This window comes from Loxodonta africana, chromosome 3 (assembly GCF_030014295.1).
Source record: "Loxodonta africana isolate mLoxAfr1 chromosome 3, mLoxAfr1.hap2, whole genome shotgun sequence".
Taxonomy (NCBI): Eukaryota; Metazoa; Chordata; class Mammalia; order Proboscidea; family Elephantidae; genus Loxodonta; species Loxodonta africana.
In genome coordinates, this window is record NC_087344.1 from 10,362,867 (window position 1) to 10,378,196 (window position 15,330).

General features: G+C 41.1%; 1 protein-coding gene across 5 annotated transcripts in view; it reads left to right on the forward strand.

Annotated features, from left to right (window-relative positions):
• Positions 1-11,043, forward strand: part of LOC100665551 (zinc finger protein OZF-like) — a 41,300-nt gene extending 30,257 nt beyond the window's left edge. For all 5 annotated transcript variants that reach the window (XM_023540438.2, XM_023540439.2, XM_064280425.1 and 2 more), the window contains one exon: positions 583-11,043. In XM_023540438.2, the coding sequence (XP_023396206.1) occupies positions 583-2,116 (1,534 nt within the window). In that variant the 3' untranslated portion in view covers positions 2,117-11,043. The remainder of the gene's footprint in view (positions 1-582) is intronic.
• Positions 11,044-15,330: the final 4,287 nt, after the last annotated feature.

Here is a 15,330-nt window from a genome sequence, read left to right on the forward strand (position 1 = left end):
GTTATTCACACAAGAGAGAGCAGCACCTCAGAAAACAGTCTTAAGGTATCATGACATTAAATATATATACAGTAAAACCTGTGAAAGCTGGAACCTGTGTAAGGTGGAAAACTGCCAGAGAAGAAGAACTCAAAAATCCACCAAAACGAGTGCAGAGTAGTGAATGTAAGACTGTAATATCAAAGGCAGAAAACTTGCAAGACCCAGAAAAATGAGACAGTCCTATAAAGTTCTGGCTTTCACAAGTTTCACTGTATATAGACACAGATAGATATAGAGATCTGTCTATATGTGTATAGCTAGATAGATAGCTCTAAATTATGTTCAGAGAATTTTTACAATATTATAATTTTATAAATGTGAGTCAGATACTGAATATTTGTAATATATTTCACTTGCTCAGAATTATCAGAAAGCCATATATTTTAGAAACTCCGTGTCAGGGATGATAGCATCTCTACTAGATAATTTAACCTAGGAAATGAGGCAACTCAGGGCAGTAATATACACATTCACTGTGTTTGTAATGGTGAAATGGCAGCAAATTTATTCCCAACAACATGTTGCCCTTTTCTTTAACAGACGGCATGCAGTAGAGAACCTTTGTGAAAGTAACAAAGTCAGTCAGTGTGGAAAAACGAGCCAGATTACAGCTCTTAGTATCCTCAAAACAACTCCCGAATTAAATCCTTTTGAATGCCATGAGTATGAAAAAGCCTTCACAGATCGTTCTTCACTTAAACATCATGTCAAATTTCACAATGGATGCAGTGCCTGTCAATGTAAGGAATGTGGAGAAGCCTGCAGTTGTCCCTCTTACCTACGCAATCCTGTGAGAACTCTTAATGATGAGAAACCTTGTGAAGAATGTGGAAAGGGTTTCATTTGTATCTCAACTCCTAAGAATCATGGGACAACACTCACTGGAAAGAAACCCTATGAATATAATGAATGTGGGGAAGATCGCTGGAGTTTCTCATCCTTTAGGACACATGTGAGAGGTCATAAGCATAATCGTAAGAAGTATCGGAAAACCTGTACTCATCCCTCAGCCATCATTTTACGTCAAAAAATTCATAGTGGAGAGTGGTCTTACGAATGTAAAGAATGTCTGAAAGCTTTTAGTTGTGCTGCATCACTCACTGAACACATAAGAAATCACACTGGAGAAAAACCTTTTGAACATACAGAATTTGGGAAATCTTTCAGTCAGTCCCCAAAACTCACTGATCAAATAAGAGCTCACAGTGGAAAAAAGTCATATGAATGTAAGCAGTGTGAGAAAGTCTTTAGTCAGTCCTCACACCTCACTAGACATATAAGAATTCACAGTGGAGAGAAGCCTTATGAATGTAGGGAATGTGGGAAATCCTTCAGTCAGTCCTCATCCCTCACTAAACATGTAAGAACCCACAGTGGAGAGAGGCCATTTGAATGTAAGGAATGTGGGAAAACCTTTAATCGTTCTGCATCCCTCACTGTACATACAAGAACTCACAGTGGAGAGAAGCCTTATGAATGTAAGGAATGTGGAAGAGCCTTTAGTCGATCCTCAAACCTCATTAAACATATAAGAATTCACACTGGAGATAAGCCTTATGAATGTAAAGAATGTGAGAAAGTCTTTACCTGTTCCACATCCCTCACTAAACATTTAAGAATTCACACTGGAGAGAAGCCTTACGAATGTAAAGAATGTGGGAAAGTCTTTCGTTATTCCTTTTCCCTCACTAGCCATAAAAAAACACACAGTGGAGAGAAGTCTTATGAATGTAAGCATTGTGGGAAAGCCTTTAGTCAGTCCTCATCCCTCACTAGCCATATAAGAACTCACAGTGGAGAGAAACCTTATGAATGTCAGGAATGTGGGAAAGCCTTTAGTCATTCCTCATCCCTCACTAACCATATAAGAACTCACAGAGGAGAGAAGCCTTATGAATGTCAGAAATGTGGGAAGGCCTTTGGTCAGCCCTCATCCCTCACTACACATATAAGAACTCACAGTAGAGAGAAGCCTTATGAATATCAGGAATATGGGAAAGCATTTAGTAAGTTGGCACACCTCACTAACCATGTAACAACCCACAGTGGAGAGAGGCCTTTTGAGGGCAAGTAATGTGGTAAAGCCTTTAGTCAGCCCTCAAAGCTCACTAAACATACAGAACTCACATTGCAGAGATACCTTATGAATGTAAGGTTGTGTGACTCAAGTCATTCTTTACCCCTCGCTTCATGTCTAAGAACTCACAGTGGAGAGAGGGCTTTTATGAATGTAAGGAATATGGAAAAGTCTAGTTATTGTTCCTTCCTCTGTAAACATACTAACAGTGGAGCCTTTATGAAGTTTTCAGATGTCCCTCATCCTTTGGAACACATACGAGTAAGGGTATTAGACACGATGTATATTTAAGTGATGTTCAATAGGCTTCAGCCCTTATCTTTTTACAAGATATCTTACCTTGGTATTTTATTTCCTTGCACCTTTCCTCTTATGAAAACCGATATTTTTAACAGAATCAGGATTATACTGTATGTTTAGTGTTGTAGTGGACATGTTTTCTATTAAAAAAAAAAAAAAACAAAAAAACCTCTTGCCTTCAAGTTGATTCCAAGTCATAGCAGCCCGGTAGGTCAGAGTAGAACTGCCCTATATGGCTTCCAAGGAGTGCCTGGTGGATTCAAACTGCTGGCCTTTTGGTTAGCAGCCATAGCTCTTAACCACTGCACCACCAGGGTTTCCTACTACATCTCATTTATTCTCCCTGCTACTATCATGATCCCTGGTTTACTGACAAAGGAATTGCGCAGAAAGTTTTAACCAAAAATTAACCCGCGGAGGTGCCACTCTTTCAAGTGGTGGTATGAAAAGCAGGGTTTACGTGGAAGGATGGATCCCTCTGAGGGCTGAAGGCGATGGTGTGCTCCCACAGAGCCCAACCTGACATAGCTGCAGTGGAGTTTCCATTATGTACATGCACAGAGCCTATTCTTATTGACTCAGTCCTGGTTTTGGTAATTCTGACAATCCAAGAGTGTACGCTGGGCTAGGATGTGAAGCTGCAGTTGCTGGGCTGAGCTGGAATAGTGGCTGCTGCTCCACCTGGTGTACACACCCACTGCAGGCCTGGTCCAGCTAGGGCCCCTGTATTAGTGGGGACATATGAGGGACTGTTAGTCCTGGAGGTTTATCCAGCAGCACTCTGCACCATGCTGAACTGGGAGCTGCCTCACTGACTCCTCATGTAAGGGGCCTGGGAAATGGTGACTGCAGGTAGTAGCAGCTTTCAAATTAGACCTTCCCTTGACCCAGCACCTCTTCTTATAGAATTATCCCATGGAAATCCCTGGGTACCATTATGGCGCCTGTTGATAGTAGTGATAGACAGTGGGTACCATGAGAATCATTGTCCACCGGTCAGGGAATTTGGTCAGTCCTTGCACACACATTAGAATATTGAACTGCCACTAAATGAATTTTTATTTCCAGGAAAGTTTGAACCATAGGAGAGGTACTCTTAGCTTAATATTGTGTGAAAAATAGGGTGTAAAATAGTATGTACATGGTGACAGTTTGTAAACATTTACACAGAAATGTTTTATGTTTTATAAATGCCTATAAACCGGCTTGTAGAGACAGTCCATCCTAGAACATTAATAAGGGTTCTCCTCCAAAGGTGAGATTGTGATTAATTTCTCATTTTGCATCTCCCTAATTTTCACATTCATTGTTCATTGCTTATAAGATCTTTAGCCTTATTTTTTAAAATTTGAAAACAGTAGTTCACTTTTGAAATGTATAGTTATAAGAGGTGAAAAATGCATTAAGTCTGGTAGTCTGTAGCACAGTGATACAGAACAGTAATGTTCTTCCTTCCAAAGCCTTCCTCATGCTGCCCTTTGTTAGTCAGACCACCCCCTTTCTGGGAACCCCTTGCAACTGCCCCTATACATATTCACTATGTAAATTTTGTATTCTTTGAGAGTCATTCTTATTGGTGAGTGTATCAATAGTTTGTTCCTTTTATTTATTTATTTTTTTGTAGTTTTCTGTTGTGTAGACATACCAGAGTTTGTGTATTCACCACTGGAGGACAGTTGTGTTTCCAGCTTTTATTAATAAAGCTGAAATAAACTGTTCTGAACAGGTTTTTATGTGAACATAAAGTTTTCATTTTTCTCGCATATATACCTGGGAGTGGGATTGCTGTCATATGGTAGGTGTATGTTTAACTTTATAAGAAACTGCCAATCTGTTTTTTAAAGGGTCTGTGCCATTTCATATTCTCTCCAGCAACATGTAATTATGGTTGCTTCTGAGATCTCGAGTGGCTGCTTTCTGAAGGAAGCTACCACACTACTGTTTGGTACTGGTGCCAGGGAAGGACATTCAGGTGGCTCATCTGACAGGCAGCCTCACGTTTGCTGAGTGACCACAGGCTCCTGTGTATAGGGTTCCTGGCTATGCTACCACTACCACTGCCATCCTTGTCAGAGCCTAGGCCCCACCCAAGTCCTTTGCAGAAGGAAAATAATTCTCTTCAGCTCCCAGCCCCAGGAAGTGGCCGTTGCTCCTCATCACCACAATTCCTGAGGTCCTGACCATACTCTGTCCTGGTGTGGAACCCAGAAGTAGATGTGCACATCCGAGCTAGCGAATCAGTTGGTAGTCAGCCCTCTTACCACTCAGTCCCTCCAATCTCATGTCCTCTATGTAGCGGACAGAGTCAACATGTCATCATGCAAGAGGACAGGGAAGGTCCAAGAGTGGTGATGCAGAGTCACAGTTCGCTGGTCCTTAGCCAGTTCCTGGTTACTCCAACCTCAGTAGGTGCTCTGGAGCTGTGGGCTCTCCTCCAAGGGCTCAACTCTTGCCCACACCCACCCAGCCTGCAGCTCATTGCAACGTGCTGGGATCAGGGTAGCTGTCTTAGGCTTGGGTCTCCAAGAGAAGGTGTGTTGAGAAGGGCAGACAGCGCTTTTTTATCTGCTGGGTGACATCCCCAAAGCCTTCAAAGCAACATTTGTGTCCTTTCTCCAGGAGGAAAAGCCGTCTCTGCCTTTTGTGTCAAGGAGGCTCTGGCCCCAATCTCATCCTGTCTTCTTGCACCTGGTGATTCTAGAGTGTTCCAGTCAAAACTGGGTGTAATCTCTCTGGCTTTAGTTACTGTTTATTGAAGTTCGATAAATTATATCGAGGTGGAAAGATAAACTTTTTCAGCTTATTAGGAAGCCTCTGTGTTGTTGTAGGAAACCCTGGTGGCGAAGTGGTTAAGTGCTACGGCTGCTAACCAAAGGGTTGGCAGTTCGAATCCACCAGGTGCTCCTTGGAAACTCTATGGGGCAGTTCTACTCTGTCCTATAAGGTCGCTATGAGTCAGAATTGACTCGACAGCACTGGGTTTGGTTTTTGGTTTGGTGGTGTTGTAGGTGCTGTTGAGGCGATTCCTATTCATAGCGATCCTGTGTACAACAGAACGAAACACTTCCCAGTCCTGTGCCATCCTCAGAATTGTTGCTTTGTTTCTATGTTTGAGCCTGTGTATGTAATGTAAATAAGTCCATAAGTGTATAAAAAGAAACAAAAGTGTATAAATGAAGTGTATAAATGAAGATAAATACAAATTTACCATGAAGAAAAGCTCTACTCATCGCTGTTCTCAAGTCATCTCTACCTCAGCCCAGTTCAAGAGCCCTGATCATCCTGTTGTTGTTAGGTGCCGTCGAGTCAGTTCCGACCCATAGCGACCCTATGCAAAACAGAACGAAACACTGCCCAGTCCTGTGCCATCCTTAAAGTCGTTGTTATACTGGAGCTCATTGTTGCAGCCACTGTGTCAGTCCACCTCGTTGAGGGCCTTCCTCCTTTCTGCTGACCCTGTACTCTGCCAAGTGTGATGTCCTCCAGGGACTGATCCCTCCTAACAACATGTCCAAAGTATGTAAGACGCAGTCTTGCCATGCTTACTTCTAAGGAGCATTCTGGTTGTACTTCTTCTAAGACAGATTTGTTCGTTCTTGTGGCAGTCCGTGGTATGTTCAACGTTCTTCGCCAACACCACAATTCAAAGGAATCAACTCTTCTTTGGTCTTCCTTATTCATTGTCCAGCTTTCACATGCATATGGTGCGATTGAAAATACCATGGCTTGGGTCAGGTGCACCTTAGTCTTCAAGGTGACATCTTTGTTCTTCAACACTTTGAAGAGGTCCTTTGCAGCAGATTTACCCAATGCAATGTGTCTTTTGATTTCTTGACTGCTGCTTCCATGGCTGTTGATTGTGGATCCAAGTAAAATGAAATCCTTGACAACTTCAGTCTTTTCTCCGTTTATCATGATGTTCCTCATTGGTCCAGTTGTGAGGATTTTTGTTTTCTTTATGCTGAGGTGTAATCCATACTGAAGACTGTGGTCTTTGATCTTCATTAGTAAGTGCTTCAAGTCCTCTTCACTTTCAGCAAGCAAGGTTGTGTCATCTGCATAACGCAGGTTGTTAATGAGTCTTCCTCCAATCCCCATGCCCCTTCTTCCTCATATAATCCAGCTTCTTGGATTATTTGCTCAGCACACAGATTGAATAGGTATGGTGAAAGTATAAAACCCTAACTCACACCTTTCCTGACTTTAAACCACTCAGCCTCCTCTTGCTCTGTCTGCAGAACTGCCTCTTGATCTATGTACAGGTTTGTCAGGAGCAGAATTAAGTGCTCTGGAATTCCCATCCTTCACAGTGTTATCCATAATTCGTTATGATCCACACAGTTGAATGCCTTGGCATAGTCAATAAAACACAGGTAAACATCCTTCTGGTATTCTCTGCTTTCAGCCTGGATCCATCTGACATCAGCAATGATATCCCTGGTTCCACGTCCTCTTCTGAAACTGGCCTGAATTTCTGGCAGTTCCCTGTCGATAATTTTGCTTGCCTGTGATATTAATGCAATGGGTTAATGGGTTTACGGTGATATTAATGATATTGTCCTATAATTTCCACATTCAGTTGGATCACCTTTCTTGGGAATAGGCATAAATATTGGTCTCTTCCAGTCAGTTGGCCAGGAAGCTGTCTTCCATATTTCCTGGCATAGACGAGTGGCCACCTCCAGCACTGCTTCTGTTTGTTGAACCATCTCAATTGATATTCCATCAATTCCTGGAGCCTTGTTTTTCGCCAGTGCCTTCAGAGCGGCTTGGACTTCTTCCTTCAGTACCATCGGTTCCTGATCATATGCCACCTCTTGAAATGGTTGAACATCGACTAATTCCTTCTGGTGTAATAACTCTGTGTATTCCTTCCATTCCTTCCATCTCCTTTTGATGTTTCCTGTGTCGTTTAATATTTTCCCCATGGAATCCTTCACTATTGCAACTCGAGGCTTGAATTTTTTCTTCAGTTCTTTCAGCTTGAGAAACACTGAGCGTGTTCTTCTCTTTTGGCTTTCCATCTCTGGCTCTTTGCACGTGTCATTATAATACTTTACTTTGTCTTCTCGAGACGCCTTTTGAAATCTTCCATTCAGTTCTTTTACTTCATCAATTCTTCCTTTTGCTTTAGCTGCTCGACATTCAAGAGCAAGTTTCAGAGTCTCCTCTGACATCCATCTTGGTCTTTTCTTTCTTCCCTGTCTTTTCAATGACCTCTTGCTTTCTTCATGGATGATGTCCTTGATGTCATTCCACAACTTGTCTTCGGTCACTAGTGTTCAATGCATCAAATCTGTTCTTCACATGGTCTCTAAATTCAGGTGGGATATACTCAAGGTCATATTTTGGCTGTCGTGGACTTGCTCTGATTTTCTTCAGTTTCCGCTTTAACTTGCATATGAAGAATTGATGGTCTGTTCCACAGTCAGCCCCTGACCTTGTTCTGACTGATGATATTGAGCTTTTCCATTGTCTTTCCACAGATGTAGTCAATTTGATTTCTGTGTGTTCCATCTGGCAAAGTCCATGTGTATAGTCGCCGTTTATGTTGGTGAAAGAAGGTATTTGCAATGAAGAAGTCGTTGGTCTTGCAAAATTCTGTCATTCGATCTCCGGCATTGTTTCTATCACCAAGGCCATATTTTCCAAGTACTGATCCTTCTTTGTTTCCAGCTTTCGCATTCCAATCACCAGTAATTATCAATGCATCTTGATTGTGTGTTTGATCAATTTCAGACTGCAGCCTCTGATAAAAATCTTCTGTTTCTTCATCTTTGGCCCTGGTGGTTGGTGCATAAATTTGAATAACAGTCGTGTTAACGGGTCTTCCTTGTAGGCGTATGGATATTATCCTATCACTGACAGCGTTGTACTTCAGGATACATCTTGAAACATTCTTTTTGATGATGAATGCAACACCATTCCTACATAGCTTTATAATCTGGGAGCCTCTAAGAAGAAAGACCTTGTGGGCTCATTTATTTTACTAGCATTAATTGAAATTGAATTTACCATAAACAAATTGAGTTCTCCTAGATGGAATTTCTTCCATATATATTTTTTTAATTTCTTAGCCCAAGAAAATCTGTACTTCCAGTAAAAGGAGCATCCATAACACATGACCTAGACTCACCAACTGTTAGGATATCGCCTCATTTGTCCATTTATATAAATACATGATTACAGTGAAACATTCAATAGTCAAAAACCAGTAAACAAAAAGAATCTCCATTGTCCCACAAAAGAAAAAAAAAAACCCAGTTGTCCAAAAATATCTGTTATAGTTGTTGGGTTTTTTAAAGCTAGGATCCAAACAAGATTTTGATGTTGCCTTTTTATTGTTTTTATTGTTATGAAACCATATATAACACAATGTTTGCCAATTCAACATTTTCACCAGTACAGTTCAGTGACACAAATTATATCAATCCTGTTGTGCAAACATGACCATATCCATTGCCAAATTTCCATCACCATAAACAAAATCTCAATGCATTATAAACAGTGATGTTCCCTTTCCCCCTTATTGTGACCCCTGGTAACCGTTACTGAACGTTGATCTCTATACTTTGCCTATTCTAGGTATTTCATATGAGTGAGATTATACAATTTTTGTCCTTTTGTGATTGACTTATCTCACCGAGCAGAATGTTTTCTAAGGTTCATCCATGTTAATAATGTACAAGGACATCATTTCTCTTTATGGCTGAGTAGTGTCCCATTTTATGTATGTACATTTTGTTCATTCATTCATTGATGGACATTTAGGTTGTTCCCACCTTTTTGCTATTGTGAACAGTGTTGCAGTGAACATTGGTATACATGTGTCCATTTGCATGGTTTCTTTCAAGTCTCCTGAGTGTATACCTAGTAGTGTAATTGCTGGGTCATGTGATACATCTACGCTTAACTTTTTCAGGTAAGCCTGCTGTGCAGTGAATTACGTAATATTCCCCTTCTATTCATAGTCTTTGTGACTCCCACACAATGATTGGGTGGAACTATGCAAATAAGGTGCTTGTGGCCCTCCAAGGGGATTGAGCGGCTTCCTGCTAACGCAAATAAGGTGCATGGAAACCTGTGGGGGTGGGACCATGAACATAAGGCATCTGGAACCCTAATGAGGGGATTGGTCATTTTGCCATCCCGCTAGGCTTAAAAGAAAGCCAATCCCAGAGCAGAGGGGGACCTGACTACCACCAAGAAAAAAAGACGAGCAGAGCACGTCCTTTGGACCCTGGACCCCTGAGCTGAGACCCTGCTAGACCCAGGAGACAGCTGTAACACTGAAGACGGTGAGGAACAGCAGCAGGGAAATGGCAGCAGCAGGGGGAGTAGAACCAGGAGACCAGCAGGAGATGGTGCAGTGAGCTCCCCAGCCTACGGAGTGAGAGCTGAGCACCTTCATGTAGGAGGCTGGCTTGCTGGCAGAGTGGGGTGCCACTGGGTACTTGGTGGAGCTAGGCTCACTGACCCACGGAGCGAGAGAGCTGAGCTTCGGGCAGAAGGCTAGCTGGTGGGGTTGGGTGCCTTCAGGCACTTGGTGGAGCTAGGCTCCCCAACTCAGTTAGCGACCTGAGTGCTTTCGGGCAGGAACCTTCCAGCAGAATGGGGTGCTTCTGGCACTTACTGACATTGCTAAAGAGCTTTGTAACACTTTTCTGAGCAGGGCAGAGGCTGGGCCAAGGGGCCAAGGGCTAGAGAGAGGCCTGCTTGCCGGCATGGCTGAGAAAAAGCTGTTCTGATTGAAGAACTGTTATCCTGAATCATTTCTGATCCTGCATTGTGACCTAATACCTCCCTAATAAACCCCATAATCATGAGTACTGTCTGTAAGTTCTGTGTGGCCACTGGAATGAATTAATGAACCCAGCAGAGAAGGAGAGAGTGCCATGGGATGGCGGCTGGTGTCAGAATTGGTAAAAAGGTTGGAGACAGGAGATATGTCTGACCTATGCTTCATAGAAATAAGCTTTAGGCTGATGGTGATGGTGATTCTCTCTCCCCCTTGTGAAGCTAGAGCAGATCGGATGCCACCCCCGTGCCATTTTTACAACCACCTAACTTTTCCTTGGTGCCTTTACTGTTTTGCATTTTCGCTAGCAATAGACAAGAGCTCCAGTTTCTCCACATACTGACCAACTGTTCTTGTTTTTCCATTTTTATAATCCTAGCCTCTTAGTGGAGACAAAGTGGTATCTCCCTTTGTTTTTGTTTTGTTTTCTTTTTTGAGGTTGGCTTTTCTGTTTTTATTGTTTAAATATATATATGACACAACATATGCCAATTCGTCATTTTTTCAGATGTACCATTTAGTACTATAAATTACATGAATCATGTTGTGCAAACATTAACCATAATCGTTGATAAATTTCCCATCACCATAAACAGAAACTCACTGCTTCCTAAATAATAACTCCTCTTTGCCCTGTCCCTCCTGCCCCGGGTAACCAATAATAAACTTTGGTCTCAATGTATTTGCCTATTCTTGTTATTTCCCATAAGTGAGATCATATAATATTTTCCTTTTGTGATTGACTTATTTCACTCAGCATAATGTTTTCAAGGTCCATCAGTGTTGCAGCATGTATCAGGTTTTCTCTTTCTGGCTGAATAGTATTCCATTGTATGTATACACCACACTTTGTTTATCCATTCGTCTATTGATGGACATTTAGGTTGTTCTCACCTTTTTGCTATTTTGAATGGTGCTGCAGTGATCAGTGGTGTATGCATGTCTGCGTTACTGCTTTTCAAGTCTCTTAGGTATATACCTAGGAGTGGAATAGCTGGGTTATGTGGTAGTTCTGTGTTTAACTTTTTGAGGAACTGCCAAACTGTTTCCCACAGCAGCTATACCATTTTGCATCCCACCAGCACTGGATAAATGTTCATATTTTCCCACATCCTCACCAATATTAGTTGTTTTCCTTTTTATCTTAGCCAACCTAGTAGAAGTGGAGTCGTATCTCTTTGTGGTTTTGATTTGCACTTCTTTTCATGTGCTTGTCGATCATTGAATATTCTCATTTGTGAAATGTCTGTTCAAATCCTTTGTCCATTTTTTTGATTAGGTTATTTATCTTTTTTTGTTAACTTACGGAAGTTTTACATATATTTTGGATACTAGACCCATATCAAATATATGGTTCATTAACATTTTCTCCCAAATTGTCTTATCTGTTGTTCTGTGTCTGTTATTGTACCAGTACCAGACTGTTTTGACTGTTGTAGAGTACATTTTGAAATCAAATGTGAATCACCCTTCTTTGATCCTCAAAATTTCAGGGCTTCGGACTGGACAATGGGTTGGAGAGAGATGCTGATGAAGAGTGAGCTACTTATATCAGGTGGACACTTGAGACTGTGTTGGCATCTCCTGTCTGGAGGGGAGATAGGAGGGTAGAGAGGGTTAGAAACTGGCAAAATTGACACGAAAGGAGAGACTGGAAGGGCTGACTCATTAGGGGGAGAGTAAATGGGAGTATGGAGTAAGGTGTATATAAGCTTATATGTGACAGACTGACTTGATTTGTAAATGTTCACTTAAAGCTCAATAAAAATTATTTAAAAAAAATTTCAGGGATTCTTGCCATTCCTTATAAAATTGAAGATTTTTTTCCCATTTCTTTAAAAAAGGCTGTTGGAATTTTGAACAGATTGCATTGAATCTATAGATTGCTTTGAGTAGTATTGCCATCTTAACAATATTAAATCTTCCAATCCATGAACATGGAGTGCCTTTCCATTTATTAAGGTTTTCTATAATCTCTTTCATCAGTGTTTTATAATTTTCCTTGTATAAGCCTTTCACATCACTGGTCAAATTCTTAGATATTTTATTCTTTTAAATGCTGTTGTAAATGGAATTGTTTTCTTGATTTCCTTTTCACATTGTTCATTGCTGTTGTATAGAGCCCACTTGGTTTTTGTGTGTTGACCTTGTACACTGCAACTTTGCTGAATTCTATTACATCTAGAAACTTTCTTGTGAACTCTTGAAGATTTTCTATATATAACATAATGTCATCTGAGAATAGGAAAGGATTTACTAGTTCCTTTTCTATTTGGATCCCTTTTGTTTCTTTTTTATGTTTATTGCTCTGGCTAAGATTTCCAGTACAATATAGAATAACAACTGTGGGAGCAGGCATCCTTGTCTTGTTTCTGAACTTAAGGGAAAACGTCTCAGCCTTTCTCCCCTGAATATGATACTTGCAATATAATGTTTCCCCCACATATCTGTCAGTTTGTTGTACTGTGGGGGCTTGAGTGTTGCTGTAATGCTGGAAGCTATGCCACCGGTGTTCAGATACCAGCAGGGTCACCCATGGTGGACAGGTTTCAGCTGAGCTTCCAGACTAAGACAGACTAGGAAGAAGGATCCGGCAGTCTACTTCAGAAAAGAATTAGCCAGTGAAAGCCTTACAAATAGCAGCAGAACACTGCCTGATACAGTGCTGGTAGATGAGCACTCCTAGGTTGGAGGGCACTTGAAAGACGATTAGGGAAGAGCTGCCTCCTCAAGGTAGAGTTGACCTTAATAATGTGGATGGAGTCAAGCTTTCAGGACCTTCATTTGCTGATGTGGCAGACTCAAAATTAGAAGAAACAGCTGCAAACATCCATTAATAATTGGAATGTGGAATGTACAAAAGTATGAGTCTAGGAAAATCAGAAATCATCAAAAAAGTGGAATGCAAAAAGAGTGATATCCTAGGCATTAGTCAGCTGAAATGGATTGGTATTGGTCATTTTGAATCAGATAATCATATGGTCTACTATGCCAGGAATGACAACTTGAAGAGGAATGGTGTTGCATTCATTGTCAAGAAGAATGTTTCAATATCTATCCCGAAGTACAGTGCTGTCAGTGATAGGATAATATCCCTATGCCTACAAGGAAGAACAGTTAATAAGACTCATTCAAATTTACGCACCAACCATTAAGGCCAAAGATGAAGAAATTGAAGATTTTTAACAGCTTCTGCTGTCTGAAATTGATCAAATGTGCAATCAGGATGCATTGATAATTACTCGTGATTGGAATGCAAAAGTTGGAAACAAAGAAAAATCAGTAGTTGGAAAATATGGCCTTGGTGATAGAAACGATGCCGGAGATTGCATGATAGAATTTTGCAAGACTAATGACTTTGTCATTGCAAATACTTGTTTTCACCAACATAAATGGCGACTATACACATGGACCCCGGCAGTTGGAATACACAGGAATCTAATCAACATCTGTGGAAAGGGACGATGGAAAACCTCAATATCATCAGTCAAAACAAGGCCAGAGCCCAACTGTGGAAAAGACCATCACTTGCTTCTACGCAAGTTCAAGTTGAAACTGAAGAAAACTGGAACAAGTCCATGAGAGCCAAGGTACGGCCTTGAGTATATCCCACCTGAATTTAGAGACCATCTCAAGAATAAATTTGATGCATTAAACACTCATGACTGAAGACAGATGAGTTGTGGAATGATATCAAGGACATCATCCATGAAGAAAGCAAGAGGTCATTAAAAAGACAGGAAGGAAAGAAAAGACCAAAATGGATGTCGAAAAAGACTCTGAAACTTGCCCTTGAACATCAAGTAGCTAAAACAAAAGGAAGAAATGATGAAGTAAAAGCTGAACAGAAGATTTCAAAGGGCGGCTCGAGAAGACAAAGTAAAGTATTATAATGACAGGTGCAAAATGCTGGAGATAGAAAACCAAAAGGGAAGAACATGCTCGGTGTTTCTCAAGCTGAAAGAACTGAGGAAAAAATTCAAGCCTCAAGTTGCAATAGTGAAGGATTCTATGGGGAAAATATTAAACGATGCAGGAAACATCAAAAGAAGATGAAAGGAATACACAGAGTCACTATACCAAAAAGAATTAGTCGATGTTCAACCATTTCAAGAGGTAGCATATGATCAGGGACTGATGGTACTGAAGGAAGAAGTCCAAGCTGCATTGAAGGCATTACCGGAAAACAAGCCTTCAGGAATTGATGGAATATCAGCTGAAATGTTTCAACAAAGAGGTGCAGCGCTGGAAGTGCTCTCTTGTCTGTGCCAAGAAATTTGGAAGACAGCTACCTGGCCAACCAACTGGAAGAGATCCATATTTATGCCTATTCCCAAGAACAATGTCATTAATATCACAAGCAAAATTTTGCTGACGATCATTCAAAAGCGGCTGCAGCAGTATATCCACAGGGAACTGCCAGAAGTTCAGGCCAGATTCAGAAGAGGTCGCGGAACCAGGGATATCATTGCTGATGTCAGATGGATCCTGGCTGAAAGCAGAGAAGACCAGAAGGATGTTTACCTGTGTTTTATTGACTATGCAAAGGCATTCGATTGTGTGGATCATAATGAATTACGGATAACATTGGGAAGAATGGCAATTCCAGACATTTAATTATACTTATGAGGAACCTGTACATAAATCAAGACACAGTTGTTCAGGCAGAACAAGGGGATACTGTGTGGTTTAAAATCAGGAAAGGTGTGCATCAGAGTTGTATCCTTTCACCATACCTATTTAATCTGTGGAAACCCTGGTAGCATAGTGGTTAAGTGCTACGGTTGCTAACCAAAAGGTCAGGAGTTTGAATCTGCCAGGTGCTCCTTGGAAACCCTGTGGAGCAGTTCTACTCTGCCGTGTAGGGTTGCTATGAGTCAGAATTGACTCGACGGCAGTGGGTTTTTTTTTTCGTTTGTTTGTTTTATTCAATCTGTGTGCTGAGAAAATAATCCAAGAAGATGGACTATATGAAGAACGGGGCATCAGGATTGGAGGAAGACTCATTAACAACCTGAGACAGGCAGATGACACAACCTTGCTTGCTGAAAGTGAAGAGGACTTGAAGCACTTGCTGATGATCAAAGACCACAGGCTTCAGTATGGATTACAC